The sequence below is a fragment of the Polistes dominula genome, unplaced genomic scaffold, assembly GCF_049000335.1.
Source record: "Polistes dominula isolate Pdom_NZ unplaced genomic scaffold, Pdom_raw_medaka contig_24, whole genome shotgun sequence".
Taxonomy (NCBI): Eukaryota; Metazoa; Arthropoda; class Insecta; order Hymenoptera; family Vespidae; genus Polistes; species Polistes dominula.
In genome coordinates this window covers 1,881,238-1,900,547 of record NW_028301150.1, presented here as the reverse complement: position 1 = coordinate 1,900,547, position 19,310 = coordinate 1,881,238, and the positions used below count along the sequence as shown (strand labels likewise).

The 19,310-nt window shown below is 27.9% G+C and overlaps 4 protein-coding genes across 4 annotated transcripts; 3 read left to right on the top strand and 1 right to left on the bottom strand.

Moving 5' to 3' along the window:
- Window positions 1-4,441: 4,441 nt before the first annotated feature.
- Osi9 (DUF1676 domain-containing protein Osi9) lies at window positions 4,442-5,634 on the top strand. The gene is made up of 3 exons (XM_015317749.1): window positions 4,442-4,719; window positions 5,012-5,184; window positions 5,309-5,634. The coding sequence occupies exons 1-3, from the start codon at window positions 4,442-4,444 to the stop codon at window positions 5,632-5,634; spliced, it is 777 nt and encodes a 258-aa protein (XP_015173235.1).
- A 1,961-nt stretch (window positions 5,635-7,595) lies between these two features.
- Window positions 7,596-9,143, top strand: LOC107064737 (DUF1676 domain-containing protein Osi10b). Its single transcript, XM_015317747.2, has 2 exons — window positions 7,596-8,079; window positions 8,680-9,143. Exons 1-2 carry the CDS (start codon window positions 7,596-7,598, stop codon window positions 9,141-9,143), a joined length of 948 nt encoding a protein of 315 aa, XP_015173233.2.
- A 1,475-nt stretch (window positions 9,144-10,618) lies between these two features.
- Osi10b (DUF1676 domain-containing protein Osi10b) lies at window positions 10,619-13,215 on the top strand. Its single transcript, XM_015317746.2, has 4 exons — window positions 10,619-10,625; window positions 12,387-12,680; window positions 12,809-12,868; window positions 12,983-13,215. Exons 1-4 carry the CDS (start codon window positions 10,619-10,621, stop codon window positions 13,213-13,215), a joined length of 594 nt encoding a protein of 197 aa, XP_015173232.2.
- Window positions 13,216-14,777: 1,562 nt separating this feature from the next.
- Window positions 14,778-16,331, bottom strand: LOC107064735 (uncharacterized). Its single transcript, XM_015317745.2, has 3 exons — window positions 16,043-16,331; window positions 15,256-15,435; window positions 14,778-15,167 (listed from the first exon to the last, which is right to left on the bottom strand). The coding sequence occupies exons 1-3, from the start codon at window positions 16,317-16,319 to the stop codon at window positions 15,019-15,021; spliced, it is 606 nt and encodes a 201-aa protein (XP_015173231.1). The 5' UTR covers window positions 16,320-16,331; the 3' UTR covers window positions 14,778-15,018.
- Between the last annotated feature and the right edge of the window lie 2,979 nt (window positions 16,332-19,310).

Genomic DNA, 19,310 nt, shown 5'->3' with positions numbered 1-19,310 from the left:
GTTTTTAATATGCACATGGGGTAGACTAAATCTTCGTTTTTATATATTATTTTTTAAATTTCTTTTTTTTTTTATAATATATGTATGTGAAATCTTTAATGTGTGTGTGTGTGTGTTTTTTTTTATACAATGAAAACCTTTTTTATTTAATACTATGGAAAAAATTTCACGAGATATTTATGATTAATAAAATATCATTAATGTTATATTTGAAATATGTACGATAACACGTGTTAATATTATTTTATATTAATTAACGACTATCCTAAATTCTTTGGATTGTAAAATATAATAAAAACGTCGATAATGTTTGCATAAAATATTTGAAAAGAAATTTGACATATGCTATATGAAATTTATAAAATTCGCTTTTAATTAACATAGTTAAATTAAAAATTAAAAAAAAAAAAAATACTCTATTCCATATATAATATATATTTTTTGATTATTATAATATGGCATTTATAATTACATATATTATTATAATACATAAATATATGTGCAATTTAAATTTCCAAAATTCGCATATTTCGATTTAAATGTCTCATAATTTTTTTTTTTCATCGTCATCATCTTTTGATCTTTTTTTTTTCTTTTTTTTTTCTTAATCACGATATATCTTAGTATTTTTATTATAGTCATTCATACGTATTTGCGTACACCCCATCCTTACTTCCATTTCGTTCATGGATATAACATAACGCAGAAGCAACAAGCGTCTTCGTCATCTGCACGCGAAAGTTCTTTCTTACTTAGCGTGCAGATGAAAGACGACGGCAAGAGGAAACCAAATGGAAAGGGGAAGAATGAAAAATAAGAATATACGAAGAAAGAGAGAAAGAGAGATAGAGAGAGAGAGAGAGAGAGAGAGAGAGAGAGAGAGAGAAAGAGAAGGGAAAGATGAAGATCCGAGAAGGTAAAACGGAGGCCTCGCTACGTGGGGGCCTTGACCTGACCTCGATCCTCGCTCGAGTTCACTCTCACCGGCGTAGTAGAGAGGAAAGTGTTCCATTACCAAGTTTACACACATCGAGTATTCCTCACCACTGGATTGACATCTTCGAAATTAGCTTCTTCTTTTTTTTCTTTTTAAACACATTTTATTTTTTATTTTCTATGCGTGTGCATTTCAACAAATTTGTTGTTTTCAATTAAACCATCTTAAATGAAATTATTTGACTTCTTTTGAAAATGGAATTTAAGAATGGAATATAATAATTAAAAAAAAGAAAAAATATATGTGTGTGTGTGGGGGGGGGGGGAAAATGGATGACACGAGAAAATATCGTCCGGATCTAATTTATTTAATGTATATCATTAATTTTATTTTAATAATGGTACAATTATGATATATTTATTATTTTACCTAGTTGAGACAATATCATACGATACTGAGTCTAATTATCCGATTCATCGGAAATAGTTAAAGAATCGAAAGTTTAATTATATCTTAAAGACATCCTACGATGATAGAAATTTCTCTACAATTAAAAATTAAATAATAATAAAAAACAATTCAATAATAAATACGAGTGACATCGGATATCGAGATCGTTATATTATAATACTAATTAGTTTTAGAACTTCGTCGGTTAAACATTTCAAAAAAATTAGAAATTATTTAGAGGATTAAAAAATATCTACGAATAACCAGAGAAAGTTGGTAATAAAAACGTTAGAGATTATATTTCTCTCTCTCTCTCTCTCTCTCTCTCTCTCTCTCTTTTTATACAAATTTAGTTCCGTTATTATACATTAATATATACTATTTTCTAGCCCATCATCAATTCTAATGTCCATTCATATTTTACAAGGCTATTTTTAAAAACTTAAGAAACGAATTAGAGAAGAAGATGAAATAGGAAAAAAAAAAAATGAAAAAAATAAAAAAAAATAAAAAAACAGGTGAGAAAGCGTTTGGAGGTCATGGGCGAGAAGCGGGCGCGGCTCTCATTCTCGAAGTGAGGTCTTCTTTGGCGTGGTCCCAACTTATGTGTGTGCTCGCGTGTACACGCGCGCGCTTTACATTCCATGAAAAACCGTTAAACGTTTCGCGCAATACACACACACACACACACATACACACACAATCATCAATGATGAATATATTATATTCATTTCAAACGCACATTATTCTACGTTGAATTATTTGTGTCATTATGAACAAAAATGTAAAATAATAATATTTGTATATATATATAATTAACTTTACAAAGATGATAATCAAAATTGAAATTCATTTGTAGCATTGAATTGAATCCTGGTTATTTTAAAAAATTAGAGAATTATTATATCGGTCAAGGTTGTCAGGGTTTCTATTAATATTAAATTCTTATTAATATTAATATTAAATTAATTAAATGGAATGTCGAAATCCTTGGCCCCACCCTGAAGCCCCTTCCTATCTTCTAATCGCGAATTACAGTTATTAGAAAAATTCATTTAATTAAACGTGAATTTATATCTTTATTTGATGACCCACTTTATGGGGTAAAGGATTAAATTGGTATATATTTCCATATTTTATGAATTTGTTGTATAACTTTGGAATTTCATTTGGTCCTAGCCTACTAATTTTTAGATTAGTATTTGACAAATTTTTATTCGTTTGAATTTAAAGAGAAAAAAGATAAAGGTTCAAATTCTCAGGATAGATTGAGAATTATTGTGAGAAACTATGGTCTCATTTTGGAACGGTACCTCATCGATATATCGATACGAAGACAGGTCATCGTCTTCTTCTTCGTCGTCTGACGAAATCTCTTCTTTCCTTTTTTTTTCTTTTTTTTTTTTTTTTAAGGATGTAATAAAACGAACGGGATGATCAGTGAAACGCTATGATGAAAATGTGCTTTCTCCGCTTTATCCCAAAGTGTACGCTCGTGCGTTATATTCTATCGGTAAAAATACAAAAACCAAAAAAAAAAAAAAATAATAATCATCTCAACAATTTTATATTCCTAATTGGACGAATCTTTTATATTTATTTATTTATTTATTTATTTATTCATCAAGTCTGTTTTATCTTCTGCAAAGTATAAAGGAATAGAAAAAAAAGATAAAAACAAAGGGTTAATTTGTTTAATTAATACTATTATTAATCAAATTAATAAAAATTGAATAAACAATTAGATAATTTTCAAAAAAAAAAAAAAGGTATCATACAATTCTATATTATTTTAATAAAAATTACAAGTAAACTTAACACACACACACACACACATATAGAGATACAATAATTAGAAAAGTAATAACTTCGAACAAATCTAATCTGGTTTCTAATACAAAAAAAGGAACTTATGATTATCATACTCTTTCATAAATCGTATTGTTGAGTTGTTAGTGAACATTGTACAACTAGTGACGGGTTGAACTCTTACCGGAAATGCCTGAGGAGGATTGGCAAGTGTTCACGGTTGTATCGTTTCGATATCTTTCGGTGCCTTTGACCTGCCAGCCGCGTCGCTTAGTCTCTTACCTTCAGATTCGACGAGACACCGTGTATTCGAGTTGGGAAGAAAAAAAGAAGAAAAAAAAAAAAAAAAAAAAAAAAAAGAAGAAAAAGAAGAAGAAGAAGAAACTCGATGATGCGTGGGCACGAATACTTTTTCTTTGCTCCTCCTCTTTCTCCTTTACCCTTTCTCCTTTCCCCTATCTCTCTCTCTCTCTCTCTCTCACTCATATTATCATATTCACAGGTTTCTCTTCTGTAAGTTAAAGAAAGATAAAAATAATTCTTGTGTGCACAAACGAGGAGCTAAATGAGTATGCACACTGCAAAATGTGTAAAATAAGAAGTGAATAAGTACGAGGCAAATTGAAGATGAAAAAGATGAAGATGAAGAAGATGGTTGAAACAGTTGGTAGAGGTGAGTTTAAAAAGTGATCCGAACAGAGAGGATATTCGGTTGAGAGCGCCTCGAGGAGGAGAACACCAATAGCTCGAATGGGTTGTAAAGTCGTCACAGGTACAGTGGGTAAAGGTGGAGGTAGAGAGGTACCCGGTGGCGGTACGGTGGTCTGTGGTGGTGGCGGGCGGCCTGTGGCAAGGTGTACGAGGGGGGGGTCCTCAGTGGGGGCCATCAAAATTTCAAAGACGTACGCGGACCCCTTTCGCGACGAGGATAAAAGGCAGCAATCGTGATTCTTTCGGGCAGTGTCGATACGATCGTCGTAGTTGTTCGAACATCTTTCGAGACATTTTTATACGGGTTTGATATACTCCACATATTTGTAATAATTAATAATAATAATAAGATAGAATCTTGGAACCACCAGATTGAATTAAAAAAAAAAAAAAAGGGAAAACACTGATAACTCGTCGCGAACAATTCTTGTTTCTCGGTGTTATTGTTGTTTGTTGGATTGAGTTGGTTGGTTGGTTTGTAATTTGATATAACGACTTGTTCGGGAGAAAAAAATATATAAATTATCATAGAAGATGTCGAGGATTTTCGGTTCGATCATTCTTGGAGCATTTTTGACGGTAGTAGTAGTCTATGGTGCACCAACTGCAACGACACAGGATGTGACACAACAAGGTCCATCGATTCTTGAAGAAGCTTTAGACGTTTACGCATCATGTTCCGGTGAATCGGATCTATCGGTTTGTCTTAAATTAAAGGCATTACGATTCGTCGATAGGGCTGCCAAAACAGTTGACATCAATGTTATCGATGGACTCAGGATTGTACAGACCGACGAAGCTAAGAGCAATAGGTAAAAGATTTTCTTCTTTTTTTTAAATAAAGTTTCGGTGCTTTTTTCTTTTTTTTACTATCGTGTAATACGAAAAGTTATGAATTGGATTGTATTATCGATACTTCATTTTTTTTTTTTTTTGTAAATGTTTTAATGAAAATTATTCGGGGCGGGGGGGGGGTGGAGGGCAAGATTGATAACGTGTTACATGAATTTCATTATGTATCAATCGTCATTGATATTTTTAATCGAAAGTATTACGACGTTTTAATATTTTTAATCTTGTTTTTTTTTTTTGTTCTTTTTACAGCCGTGCTGATAACGCGAGATCTTACAACGATATTGAAAGTTCATTACCCAGCGAAACCGAAGCAAAAGAAGCTGCGATAGATCAAGCTATCGTTGAAAGAGCATCCAAATTTCTTTCTACGCATACCATTGAACTCAGTCTTCCAGAAGAATTCTCACGTTCATTCGATGAAGGTAATTTATTATATTACAATACATAAAATCATTTTCAAATCGATAATTGAAAAATATTTATAAACATTCCATACATAAAGATAGAAAATTTTCATTAACAAATGATAAATCTTGATTTTTACAGCTCGTGGAAAGAAGAAGAAAATCGTGAAATCCCTTTTGCCAATTTTGTTATTGCTCAAAGCAAAAGCAGCCATTTTGCTTCCGTTACTTTTAGGTGGTCTTGCATTGTTAGCATTCAAAGCACTCGTAATTGGCAAGATTGCTCTTATTATCAGTGTTATTGTCGGACTTCAAAAACTTTTGGCTAACAAGCAACAAAGTTACGAAGTAGTAGCTCATCCGGTTCACAGTCATTCTCATTACGAAGCCGATCATGCTGATCATCATGGTTGGGCAAGATCAGCTGGATCCGATTTAGCTTATAGCGCTTATAAACCATCAGAATAAATTTCATTTGAGACGATATCAAAAATCACCAAAACTATGTTACAAAAAAAAAAAAAAAAAAGAAATCAACAAACAAAACAAAACAAAACAAAAAAACTCATCTACCTTCGTACAAATGAAACGATAATCGCTGTTAGTACTCAGTGATAATTCGTTCGATACAAAAAAGGGTTGCTCAGGCTATGATGCTTTTAAACCCATTAATTTAAACTCAATGATTTTGATCATCATCGTAGAAAACGTTAATCCAAATATTTGATTAACAAACAAACACACACACACACTTAAATGTTCGAACACTCGACGAAGAATGTTAATTTCGACAACTGGACAATCAAAACGTTTTCTCTCTTTCCTACTTGACATTCTTTTTCTTTTTATTTTATTTATTCGACATTAGACAACCGATTACGTTCACGAAAGAAAAATATCAAAATTTCATCGTTTAAAAAAATTGGTATGACAAATAATAATATCATCTTTAACAATTTAGGGTTATTACTTCGATAAGTGTCCTCGAGATCACTTGAAACGTTAAATGATAAAAAGAAAAAGAAAGGAAAGAGAGATAAATGGACAATAACGTTGGACAATAGGATGATTCAAATGATTTCGAGAAACCTGAACTTTAATATCATTTGTTTAGGAAATAAAATGGCATTTGCCATTTGTCATTTCGTTGCGCGAAGTATCATCATTCATGAGTAAATTCAACTGCTTTTGAGGAAGATGATAAAATAATGAGGCTATTCGTACTTTTCATTTTATAACTTCGTCTAATGCAGTTTTACTCAGTTACAGTCAATACTTACGCAAAACAACTTCACAACTTCACCAGTTTTAATTTAATGAATAATTATTTATATAAAATCGATACATAATCGTATGTATCGATTAATTGTCATGTGTAATTTTTTCTCTTTCTCTCTCTTTCACTCTCATCTTTCACTCTTTCACTCTCTCTCTCTTTTATCTAATTATTTATAAATAAATTGTTATTTTATACTAAGAACAATTACGAACGTTTTTATTATCATTTCATTTCACTTGTTACTTCTTCCCATCCACCCTTATTACCTTAAAAACAAAATAAATTACAATTTTAAATTAAAATATATATTATTTATTATAATTATTTCAGATGAATTAATTGATCATTGTCCTATCCTTTTTTTTTTTTTTTTTTTTTTTTTAATTTTTTTGTACTTTTCACTCGCTTGACAAAGTAACGAGATCGTCCGTATTCTTGTTATTCATCTTCGAAATAAAATGCACCTCTATTTCCTGGGTGCATCCGGTGTATCTGAGGCATGCAACAACAAAACTTGGTCGAACGAATTAACAAACAAACGAATGAACCTCTTATTATACTTTCGCTTACTTTGAGAATCTACCAAGTGAAACCGATTGTTCTGTCTTATGAGAAACACCCCTTTTTGTTTCCCCTCCCCATTTTTTCGTAGACTATATATCTCGGTGAAGATACTCGTTAAATCGACAGTATTCTATGAGACTACGACGACAAATTTTCATTGATTTTTTTTTTTTTTAATAAATATCGAGAGTTTATTATTATTATTATTATTACTATTATTATTCTTTTATTGAGAATTATGGTCAAACGAATTTACTAGTTGAGTTAATATCTGTGTATTTCGTACGTTTAACAACGAAATTAGCCTACATATCGGATAATACGCGAGACATTGTACAATTATTGACTGTGTAAGAAACTTTTTATTATCATTATAATTATTATCATCATTATTATTATTATTATTGTATCGTATAATTCTCTCGTTCTCATTTCTTCTTCGTATAGAAGAAAAACTTTCGTTGTCTTTTCAATACGTTTCTAATATCATCTGTTGCTACTTTCTCTCTGAATAATAACTGATAGAGAAAGAGAGAGAGAGAGAGAGAGAGAAAAACAACAAGATTAAAGAAACGAAGTTAAAAGTATGAAGAATCATTTTCGTAATCTTTATTTATTCGTTCTCGTGTCAACGGGAATCACGGTTATCATGGAACCAAAAGAACATTCGGAGGATACCAAGGAGAATTCGTTGAATTTCAATGATGCTTTCGGCACGTGTCTTACCAATAAAGAATACGGTATCTTAGAGTGTGCAAATCGTGCCACATTGAGTGTAATTCAATCGTTCAACGAACAGGACGAGCTCAATTTTGGAAATTTTCATTTGGAGAGAGCCGATGGTTACGGCCGAGAATTATTCGAACACGATTACGATCCGAATCATTTTCATAATGTTATAAAAGCAGCCATCAGATTGATCGAACGTAGAAACATGAAATGGAACTTGGATCATTTGTATCCGGGATTAAGGATGCGCGTAGGTCCGATGATTAATGCAAACGGGATTTTAGAATTTGTATTGGACGATATGCCATCACCTTCTTACCTCGACAAACAATCCGGAACAGGTTGGTACGAATGATGCAGTTAGCATTACAAGTGTGTTCGACTTTTTAGATCATCGGGTTACTTCTTTATTATTCATCATTCGTCGTATATATATTTTATCGATGATTTTTTTTTTTTATCGATGAAATAAATGAATTTCATTTTTTTTGTAATATTATTGAAGACATCAATTTTCCTAATGTCTTAAAAAAAAAAAAAAAAAAAACTATATATCAAAGTGATTACATTTTTGGGGGGGGTTTAATTCGAAAAATACAATACAAATATTTGTAAATTAAATTAAAATATTCTATCCTTAGATTTAACTTTGAAAAATATATTTTATAGCACACCAAAAGTGATTAGATTTTTTAAAAATTTAATTTCTAATAATACAGGATAAATTTGCACGATTAAAATATACTGTAACTCGTTGTTCTATTAACTTTTACAAAATATTTCAGTACGGACACGAACCCTTTTGACATTTTATTTTCGTGGGTTTGTGTCTCGGCTAAGTTGTACACCTGCTTTCGAGAATTACCTGTAGCAGGCAGCACGGTCAAGGCCATCGAGTTTTACGTACCATCTTACACAAACGAGTTTTATTACTTTTACAGGAAGGATATTGACCAGACACCTGTTACCTTTCCTCATGGGGTTCAAGTTCAATCTTGTGTCCCTCATACCAATAATCTTTGGATTGCTGTTAATAGTTTCGAAAAAGATTTTGCTATTGATAAAGGTGGCATTCCTAATAAGTGGTTTATTAGGTTGGAATTCAATTTACAATACGCAACCTGTTCATAATCCGTCCATTTTGTATGGATTTAATGGATACGATCATCCTTACGAGGATGGTCAAATTAATTCTGGTGGACATTTTTACGATCATTATAATCATCATCATCATCATCCTAATTTTCAATATAGACCATATCGCGTACCAACAGCTTCTAATGTTGAATTTACACCATACGATCGACACGTTGTCAGAGAAGTTATCGATGTTTATGATAACGTTGATAAAACCGATCAAAGTACCAGGACTAGTAAAAATTTTGCTTGGACAGCTAAAAGTTGATCAGATTTTACTTGCAGATTTATTTTTTTTTCTTTTTTAAATTCTTTTAGGTAAGTCTGATGATAATAATGATGATGATGATGATGATGATGATGATGAAAACGGTGTTCATTTTATGAGATGGAAGGAATGCAGTATGTAGTATATTTGCTGTTTGACTGCACAAGTAAACGAACGTTTGTATCGCATAGCTACCGATCGTTGCTCAGTAATGTTTGCGCATAATGGACTTAGATAAGTGGGTAACTGTTTTAACCCGTGCTCTTATTTTTGCGCAAATATATATATATATATATATATGTGTGATAGGAGAGAGCTTATATTTTTTTATCGTAGTACCGTTTAAACATTCATTTTCTCCAAACGTTACAAACAAGATGATATTACGTATTTTAACATATATACATATTATATATATTTTATATTATTAAATAATTATAACATTTATATTATATAATTATATAGCATTATATAATAATATTATATAATAAGAATATATAATAATAATTATATTATTAAATAATTACAACAATTCTTTTTTGTCTTAAAGTTACAAACAAGATGATACTACTTATTTTAATAAAATAATTATAATAAAAATAATAATATAAAATATAATAAAAATATTTATTGTTTCAATAATAATTCTTACTTATAAAAATTAATATTTTACTATCACCCCCATAGGAAATAAAATTAATTACATTTATTTAATTACATGGGAAAACGTATGACATAATTTTGTTTTATGAAATCAAAATTAATCACAAATATTTTCATAACGGTTTCTAGGTTTTTTTATTGATTTATTTATTTTTTTTTTTTTCATTGGTAAACAGGAAGAAGGAAGAAGGATCTCATTGAAGATATCCTTTTGCATTTTCACTTGCAGGAAACATTTAGTTTCCTTTCGTTATTACTTCGTCCCATTCTTTCGGTCATCTAACAGTACCACCTATTTTTTTTTTGGCAGGAAATTACAGAATTGAATTATCTCCCGGAAACGTTTGTTTTCTTTTCTTTTTGGTAGAAAAAAAAAACGACGAACATACCATTACGAAAACCAATCTTAAAGCTTTTAACATAGTTCGCACGAAACACGTGATATTTTTAATAAAAAAAAAAAAAAATATATTAATAAATGAACAGTCAATGATAAAAATCAATCATTCTAAGACAATGTTGATTCTTTTTAAAAATCATTGAAAACAAACTTAATTGTTAACTTTTGTCGAAATAAAAAAATCTTTTGTTTATACGAATATGCATGATTTTTGTTTTCTTAGGTCGAACGAATTGAATATTTTAACTGAGTAAACAAAAGTTAAGGATATATAATTAAAGTTAATTGATAAAGTTACAAGTTAAATGTAGAAAAAAAGAAAAAACATAAAAAAAAGGAACTAGTCGTTAATCGTACAACATATAATTATTATAATTTATAATAATAGTTTAATAGGAATTCCGGATAGACGATGTATGGTATAGTTATCAAATAAAATAATACAAGTGTGTATAATTGCTTGCTTATGGTTTTTTATCAAGAATGTAGAACGTTACGGCGAATAATTGGTGTCGGTAATGAATTAACATTAACTCAAAGATTCGAAAATACGATTAGAAATATAAAAACTATGATGGTTATGGAGTAGTACGGGGTTAAAACCTAAATAAAATTGAAAATTTAAAAAAATGTGTAATATTACAAATATTACAAATGAAAAGAAAAAAAAAACAGATTTATTCAAATTGTTTGTATTACTCTTTTCTTTTTTTTTTTTTCATATTAAACATTTAAAAAATTATACCCATTGATGTAATACGAAATTAAAAAAAAAAAAAAAAGAAAAGATATATATTTATTATATATTATTTTGTTATGGAAAATTATGGATTGGCCTATAAAACTATGAAGAAAGTTCTCGTTAAAATGATAGTAAACGACAATAAAAAAAAAAAAAAAAAAAGAAAAGAAAAAAAGAGTATAATAATTTAACCCAGTTATACATACGATATACCTAACCCATTTTTTTTTTTTATTAAAATATATATTATTAATATTATTATTATTATTTTAGTCTTTTTGAAAACAAAACAAAAAAATAAGTACCCACGTAGTCCTATTTTTTAAACAATTTAATATTCATAGTTAAAAAAAAATTAATTTACAAATACTGTACGAATCATTTTTTTATTTTTATCAAAATTAATTATATAAAAATGTACCCACGAAGTCTTATTTTTTAAACAATTAATTATTCATATATATATAAAAAAAATTAATTTACAAATACTGTACAAATCATTTTTTTCTTTCTATCAAAATTAATTAAATAAAAATGTACCCACGAAGTCTTATTTTTTAAACAATTTAATATTCATAGTAAAAAAAAATTAATTTACAAATACTGTACAAATCATTTTATTTTTTTTAATCAAAATTAATAAATAAAATAAAATAAAATAAGTTGATAGTGAAATTAATCGAATAAAAAACATGAAGATTTATTTTATCCTATTATGTGTACAAAGTGAAAAAAAAGTTCTACTTAAAACATTTATCTATTAAAAAAAAAAAAAAAAAAAAAAAGAAATAAAAATATAGAAAGAGAAAAAGAAAGAGAAAGAAGACAGACAGAGAGAGAGAGAGAGAGATAGATAGATTGATAAATCGACGTTAACGTAGGAATTGCCGTACTCTTCCGGAAAGTTTTAAGGCTTGGTTTGGTAAGAAGGTCGGAGGGATACTTATTTACGGGGCTGTACTAGAGAGATCGCTCTGCTTCAAGGGGTTTTCCTCCCGTAGACGGGCGAGGCGTTAAACAGCGCGTGGATCGTGTACAACGATTCGTAAAAAAGGATTTATGTTTGTGTGTATTTGTATATGTGTTGTTAGTTAATGTATATGTGTTGTTATTACGGGTAGGAGAGAAAAAGAAAATTTACATTCAAGTCTTGGTTATATATAAGACCAAGACCGTTCAACAATCTCGTAGATTAGTTCACGTTATCGAGAACGAAGGAACGTATTATTTTTGTTCGTGTAGATAGATAATAAAAGAGTTAATGAAATAAATAGTTCGTTAATTAATATTAGATCGTGATTGATTTCTTTTTTTCTCTTGAAGTGTAATTTTTTGGAAAACAAAACTAAAAAAAAAAAAACAAAAATGAAGAAGAATCGTAACGTTCGTTTAATTATTTTTGTATTTTATTTCATTGGTATTAGTCAATTCGTTTTAGGAACAAATGATTATACCAAATTATTCGAAAAGTGTACCAATGAAAAAAATACTTTCGATTGTTTGAAAAGAAGAGCATTGGATATATTGGATACCGCGATTGACGATGATTCGGTTTACGTTTTGAATGATTTTGTATCGATCGAGAAGGATCCAACGTCTACGGCTAGAAGTAGCAGAGGATTGAAGAATGTTTTTAATAATGGTAGTTTGGATGAACAATTGGATAATAAATTTCACGAATATTTGTCGTCGAGGAGTTTACGTTTGACAATACCTGGAAACACCTTTGAAGGTATTAACAATCATTTTGTTTCATTTATGATAAATATCATAAATGTATCAATCATCAATGTTTCTTTTTTATTTTGAAAAAATCAAATCGATTAGTGAAAATAATATTTCTTTTTTGTTTATACACAGGTAGAAGAAGGAAAGGTAATAGAAATGGTGGATTGATGATGATGGGTTTAGCTATGGCAGGTAAGATGATTAATTAAATTAATTTAATCTTTGAATTTTTATAAACAAAAAAATTGATAAAAATTCCTTCAAATTCAATCAAATTTTTGTGTTTTGTTGTTTTTGTTTTTTTAGGAATGTTGGCACAACTGGCTTACGGAAAAATTGCGTTTCTTGCCGGTACCGCATTGTTGACTGCTAAAATAGCGTTGGTTTTGAGCGCAATAATTGGCTTGAAAAAATTAGTATCAAGCGGGGGAGGTGGTCACGAGGTGATATACGCAACAGCCTCGGAACATCATGGTGGTTATGGTGGTGGTTACGGTGGTGGCTGGCAACGAGCTATGGATGGAATTCCATCAACTTGAAATTATCTAACGCGGACAATTTTTTGTTATTCAAATATTCTTTGATTTCAATTTTTATCGTTTTTCTTTCTTTTTTCTTTTTTTTTTTTTTATATCGGCACGTTTATGTTAACAACAAAATTACTCTCGTTTTTTTAAATAATTATGATTACGTATTTATTTGTATTTTTTTTTTGTTTTTTTTTTGAAATATTTTTAATCAAGCATAAGAATTTCATTTGTAAATATTTGATAGTGGTTAGTGCAATTATGTATTTAATTATTTATTTATTTATTTATTTATTTATTTGTAACATGTATTTATGATTTAATTAACCAATACCTCATTTAAAAATGTCTTATATATTAAGTTTTTCACACACACACACAAACACAGTCACAAATAATAAAATGGAAGAGAAATCGTACGTGGTTTTATTTTTCTTGATGAACTATAATTTTGGGTTTTCTTTGTTTTTTTTTTAGAAAATGTTATAAATATTTCTACCATTAATTCAATATAAAACATATAATCTATAAATTAAATATATAAAATATTTTCTATATTTTTTATTATTACAATATTTTTAAGTATTATTTATTTATATGTGATTATATTAAAGACAAATATATATGCAGTTATTATTCGTTTATAAATTTATACCGATGAAAAATATATTTTATATTTCTTGTATCAACAATTTTTCCGCTCTTTAATTTTCTTACATTTCTTTTCTGACGAAGTATAAAAAGAATATAAGCAGTGTTATACCATAACACACATTTAATTAAGATAATAACAGTTTTTAATTAAGATAATTACTAATCGGATACTTAGAACAATTATACAATCGATAATAATCTGAATTTGGATAATATGTCATTTGTTAAACGATACTAATCAATTTGTATATCATTTGTATTAATTATTATCACCCACTTTAATAAATAAATAATTATATGTTTGAATAATCAATTTAATTAATTATTTGTCTCTCTCTCTCTCTCTTCGTCCCCCTACGTCCCTTTTCTTTTTCTGTGTATGTGTATGTGTCTCCATCTATGTAGAGGTTTTGTATTTATTCAATTTAATTAATTATACTAATTATATCAATATTTTATGATAATTAATAGAATATCAATTGATTTTAATATTTACATTATTTGTTAATAATAAATAATATATATATATATATATAATCTATCGTAGATATTATTGATTTTTTTATTCTTACATATATATATTTTAATAATTAATAATTATACTTTAAAATGGTGGGTTGTATTAATATTATTATACAAGTAATACAATTAGAAATATTATTATATTATATTGATTATATTCGAAAAGTAATTTCATTTTATTAATTGTATTTTAGTAATACTAAATCTTAAATCTAAATATTAAAATTATTTAAAATCTTATTAAGAAAAATTTTGAACATGATTTACAATCTTTTTATGTTTCGATCAATCAAATAATTTTCGTTTTTTGACATTACCAATGTTGTTAGAAAAATACTAAATGTTAAAATGACATTTAGAAATTTCAATTTGAACAATGCACTGTATTTAAAGATTGACAAAATTAAAAAAAAAAAAAGAAAAGCACCGATATTAATAATTGCAAAAACAATGTAACAAAAATCATTTAATTGATTAGAATTTAGTTATTTATTATCGAATTTATTACATTGAAATGTGTTAACGATCATTGAAAAAAAAAAAATACTTCCAATGTTAATTATTAAATTAAATCTTTTTTTTATTCTTTGATTTATTTATTATGTTAAATAAACGAAATTACTTTACGATAGAATAAAATTATCGTCGAAAAACTTGTCGTCGTTTACGATGACCATATCCACTTTCATAATCACCATGATGATCATAATCGATACTCGAACTGTGAGTTTGTATGTAGCTATGATGAGGATGTTTCACTATTTCATAAGATATCTTGTCACTGTGTTCTGTCAAATGAAAATTAATATTTATAATAAATAAAAAAGATATCATAAATTTATAAACATTAATAAAAAAACAAAAAAAAACACTTACCAGATGCTCTTTTTATTGCAATAGCAGTTGCAACTGCTAATGCAACTTTAGCAACAATCAATGCTTTGGCAGCTATTGTAGCTATAGCATGTATAGTTATGTAAAGTATTGCAACTTTGGCAGCACCAATCATGTACAATAATATTCTGCCATAACCTTTGTTGTTCTTCTTTCTTCGTCCTTTTGAAAAATTACGTCAAACAATACGAAAGAACAATATACAACAAATAAAATAAACAACATTATCTATTAAGATAATATCTAATTTTTGATACTCGAGTATGTGAATTTATATTAATATGTTTGATATATTTTCTTGTTATTTTTGTTAATAAAAAAAAAATTAATAAAAGAAAAGAAAACAAATTAACTATATACGAATAATTTAATTAAATTACTAAAATATTATTAAAATATACAATATGAATATATATTATAATTATACAAAATATAATATATTATATATATTTATATTATATTAATTATTATACTTAAATTTTAATTACAATTATAATATTTTTCTATATTTAATCATAATTATAATTATTATACTTTATATATATATATATATAATATTCATAATATATAATATATATTTTGTATAATAACAATATTATTATATAATATAAATAAACGTACAAACTAATAAAAAAAAATATAAAAATAATACAAATAAATCGATCAATTCTGAATATTAAAAAAAAAAAAAAGAAAAAAGAAAAAAATGTTCTTATTATTCCGACATGTTTTTACCTACGTATTATTTAACAGAAACAAAACGTTTCACCTTCATCCATTTCGTTGCCATCAAAAAATCTCGTGTCGTTATCCGTCATATTTTGCACTTTCTTCATTTCACGTTGATTACAAATCGTAGTAACACCTATTTGTTCGTCATTAGTCAATGTTCGATTGCAATTGATAATAACATCTTTCGTTAATTTTTTATCGATGTAATCAGTACGACATTCGACGATTAATATACCAAATGTTAGTAGATAAAGAGTAATGAAGATTTTCAGTAGCATGTTTGAACAGAACTGAACGTTAACGTGCAAAGTCATTTTTATAGAGGAACTCAAATGCAATTAGTCTTGACCGGTAATGCACGCTCGTGTTACGCCATACAGAGCGTGAATGCATCCTATGGATAAAATGCATCTCGCACGTAATATTATTCATTTTGATTTACTCAGATTGCTATATAGCTTTTATTATACTTCCGTATATGTTGTTTTGTTTTTGCTCGTTTTTTTTTTTTCTTTTCTTTTCAATATTTTTTTCCCCTCAACGTTATCCAATCGTGATAAGAAGAATTAATGTCAATTAGCGATGATATATCTCACGATGGTTCGAAATGTCGTTTCGTTTTTTGCTGATCGTTTGAGATCGATGAAAGGTTAATTTTATCAAATTCAACTATTTATGACCACTTGAAAGGTTTAGGTTTAACCTCGAAGCAAAAATTATCTTCATTTTTATAAAAGAAAAACGAAACTTTCGACTTTCCGAACCAACTCTTAATAATTTAGGTTCATTATATTTGTATTGTTCACGATTCATTTTATTCAAATAAACATCTTATTTATTATTATTTTTTTTTTTATGTTTGAATAAAAGTAAATTAATTATAAATTATAAATATTTCAAATATCATCAATTACCGGATTTGTAAACGGATGCGATTAAATATTTACGCTAGATTGTTGTATTTAAAAATAGAAATAATCATTCATTTGAATAAACGAAAGATTAGCTGCTTGCGCTCTCTAAACATTTGTTTATTAATTCAATGCAAGTATGTAAATACTTTTATATACTCTCTTTTAATCTTTATTTTATTTTTTTATTTTTTTTTTTTTTTCTTCAGCACCAATTAACTCTCGGATCTTTACTTTCTACACGAATTTCCCATTAAAACTGGAATTATTTCTACAGGTGTATCCAAATTATTTTCTTTCTTCATATTATTGAAATCTTCGAATGATATTTTTTTGGTTATTCATATTTTGTTCTTTCTTTTCATTTTCAAATAATCTAAAGACTAATATAATAAAGAAGAAGTAATTTGATTTTAAATCTCAAATCGAGATTTCGTATTCGTTAACAGGTGCGACAGGTGTTCTTGACAGAGACGAATCAAGAAATACTTGCAAACAGGTTGAACACAAGTGTACCGATGACTTATACGAAATATCGAAACAATCGTGACTTCAGATTTAAACCTTTTTCTTGCTTCTTTTTTTTTTGTATCTCTCTCTTTTTCTTTTTCTTTTTCTCGACAACCGATCACAACTTCCGGTCTAACTTAGGTTACGTATGGACATATATATACACACACGAATACGTTGGAAAGTAGAGAAGAAGGACTAAAAAAGCAAATATTCTTCTTCGACGAGAGTTTTGTATGCCACTGGGCCGAGCATGTCCTCAACTCGTTTCTATCTTCAGTAAAGCAAGGGGTTACATAGTTTCAAAAGATTTTAACTTCTTATTTTCTCCAGTAAGAATGTCATTATATAGTAAAAGACTGTCATCAGGTGTTTAACGTGAATATATATATATATATTTTTTTTTGTTCATATTGTTCAAACCACTTGCAGATGCCAACAATTTAATTAACAGTCAATTATAATGATTCATCACGTGGTTTATTTTAAACGACTTACTTTGAAAATGATGATTTCTTTTTTTATGTAAATCAATATAACGGGTAAATGATAATTAGAGCATCGTTGAAATGATATGATGAAAATTCAGATGATACAAAATTTTTACATTATATATATATATATCATTATATTTAAACTGCATTGATTATAAATATTGAAATGATCAATTTTCCGGGTCGTGTAACAATTACCGGTGAAAAAGAAACGGTTAAACTTCCATTATTTATTACGGTGTTATTTAGAAATTACGTATATAAACCGTAATGTACGCGTGTCGGTAACGGTATATGGTGTAACTGCGTTCACTTAAATCTAAACTATTGTATGCATTTCTATATATATATATATATATATATATATCTGCACGCATTTTACATAAATGAAATTTCATTCAACCAAAAGGAAATAAGGAAATAATAATTGAAGAGAATTTTCTCGTAAGTGTTGAAATAATTTTTGAGAAAGTGGGATTTAAATTTTGCGATTTTTTTTTTTTTACTAACCAGAGCAAATCTCGATGACCAATATTAGAAAATATTATAAATGTATGTATATATATATATATATATATGTTTTTGCAACGTGAGTTTGCAAGTGACGCGAACACAATTGTCATAGTAAAAAATCAATGACCCGATTTATATAAGCGAGCAACGATAAAAAACAATGTCACCTGTGAAATAAAAAAATTTTCTCGAATTTTTTTTACTATTCTCTTATTCTTATTTCAAATCCTGGATCTTTCGTTTGGTAGTACAGGTAAAAGTTTTGTTCTATCTTAAAAATAATCAAATTACGCAAGTAAAATTGAATACGTAAATAATATTAAAACTAATTACTTAATAAAGAAAAAAAAGGAAAACATATGAATTATTTTTATATTATTCAAATTATATAAAACATTGATTTCAAATTTTCAATACGAAAGAAAATGAGATCACGTTGAGAAACAAAAATGAATTAACAATGTAGGACTATTCGTGAAAGTGTAATGATGATGATTTACTGAATTAAATCTGATGAGGAATTTGTCACGAGAATTCTATTCGTAAAATCTGTTATTATTATTGTTTAAAAAAAAACATGAAAAAAAAAAAACAAGAAAAAGAAAAGAAAAATATTCGTGAGAATTTAGAACTTGTCTTTCTAGAATGTAGAACGAGAAATGCGTTAATAATGTTTAACTGTCATCCGTGGTAACGTACTAAGCCGATTACATGAGATATAATCGGCGAAGTAGGTAAGTGCATCGAGGATGCATCTAGTTACATCGTGCGAGATGCGCTAACCTCGATTGACCGTGTCGACTACATTGTACGTGTACGGAATACGGAATACAGTATATTCTGTTTACGCTTCGTAAATCATTAGTTTCTTCAATTT

Excerpts from the sequence above, each read along its gene's own strand:
- LOC107064735 (XM_015317745.2), bottom strand. The coding sequence starts at position 16,319 with ATGACTTTGCACGTTAACGTTCAGTTCTGTTCAAACATGCTACTGAAA. Across the intron at positions 15,436-16,042 it reads TGGCAACGAAATGGATGAAG|GACGAAGAAAGAAGAACAAC; the intron begins GTGAAACGTTTT and ends ATTTTTCAAAAG. Across the intron at positions 15,168-15,255 it reads TGCAATAAAAAGAGCATCTG|AACACAGTGACAAGATATCT; the intron begins GTAAGTGTTTTT and ends TTCATTTGACAG.
- Osi9 (XM_015317749.1), top strand. The coding sequence starts at position 4,442 with ATGTCGAGGATTTTCGGTTCGATCATTCTTGGAGCATTTTTGACGGTA. Across the intron at positions 4,720-5,011 it reads GACGAAGCTAAGAGCAATAG|CCGTGCTGATAACGCGAGAT; the intron begins GTAAAAGATTTT and ends TTCTTTTTACAG. Across the intron at positions 5,185-5,308 it reads CTCACGTTCATTCGATGAAG|CTCGTGGAAAGAAGAAGAAA; the intron begins GTAATTTATTAT and ends TGATTTTTACAG.
- Osi10b (XM_015317746.2), top strand. Across the intron at positions 12,681-12,808 it reads ACCTGGAAACACCTTTGAAG|GTAGAAGAAGGAAAGGTAAT; the intron begins GTATTAACAATC and ends GTTTATACACAG. Across the intron at positions 12,869-12,982 it reads GATGGGTTTAGCTATGGCAG|GAATGTTGGCACAACTGGCT; the intron begins GTAAGATGATTA and ends TTGTTTTTTTAG.
- LOC107064737 (XM_015317747.2), top strand. The coding sequence starts at position 7,596 with ATGAAGAATCATTTTCGTAATCTTTATTTATTCGTTCTCGTGTCAACG. Across the intron at positions 8,080-8,679 it reads CGACAAACAATCCGGAACAG|GAAGGATATTGACCAGACAC; the intron begins GTTGGTACGAAT and ends TTACTTTTACAG.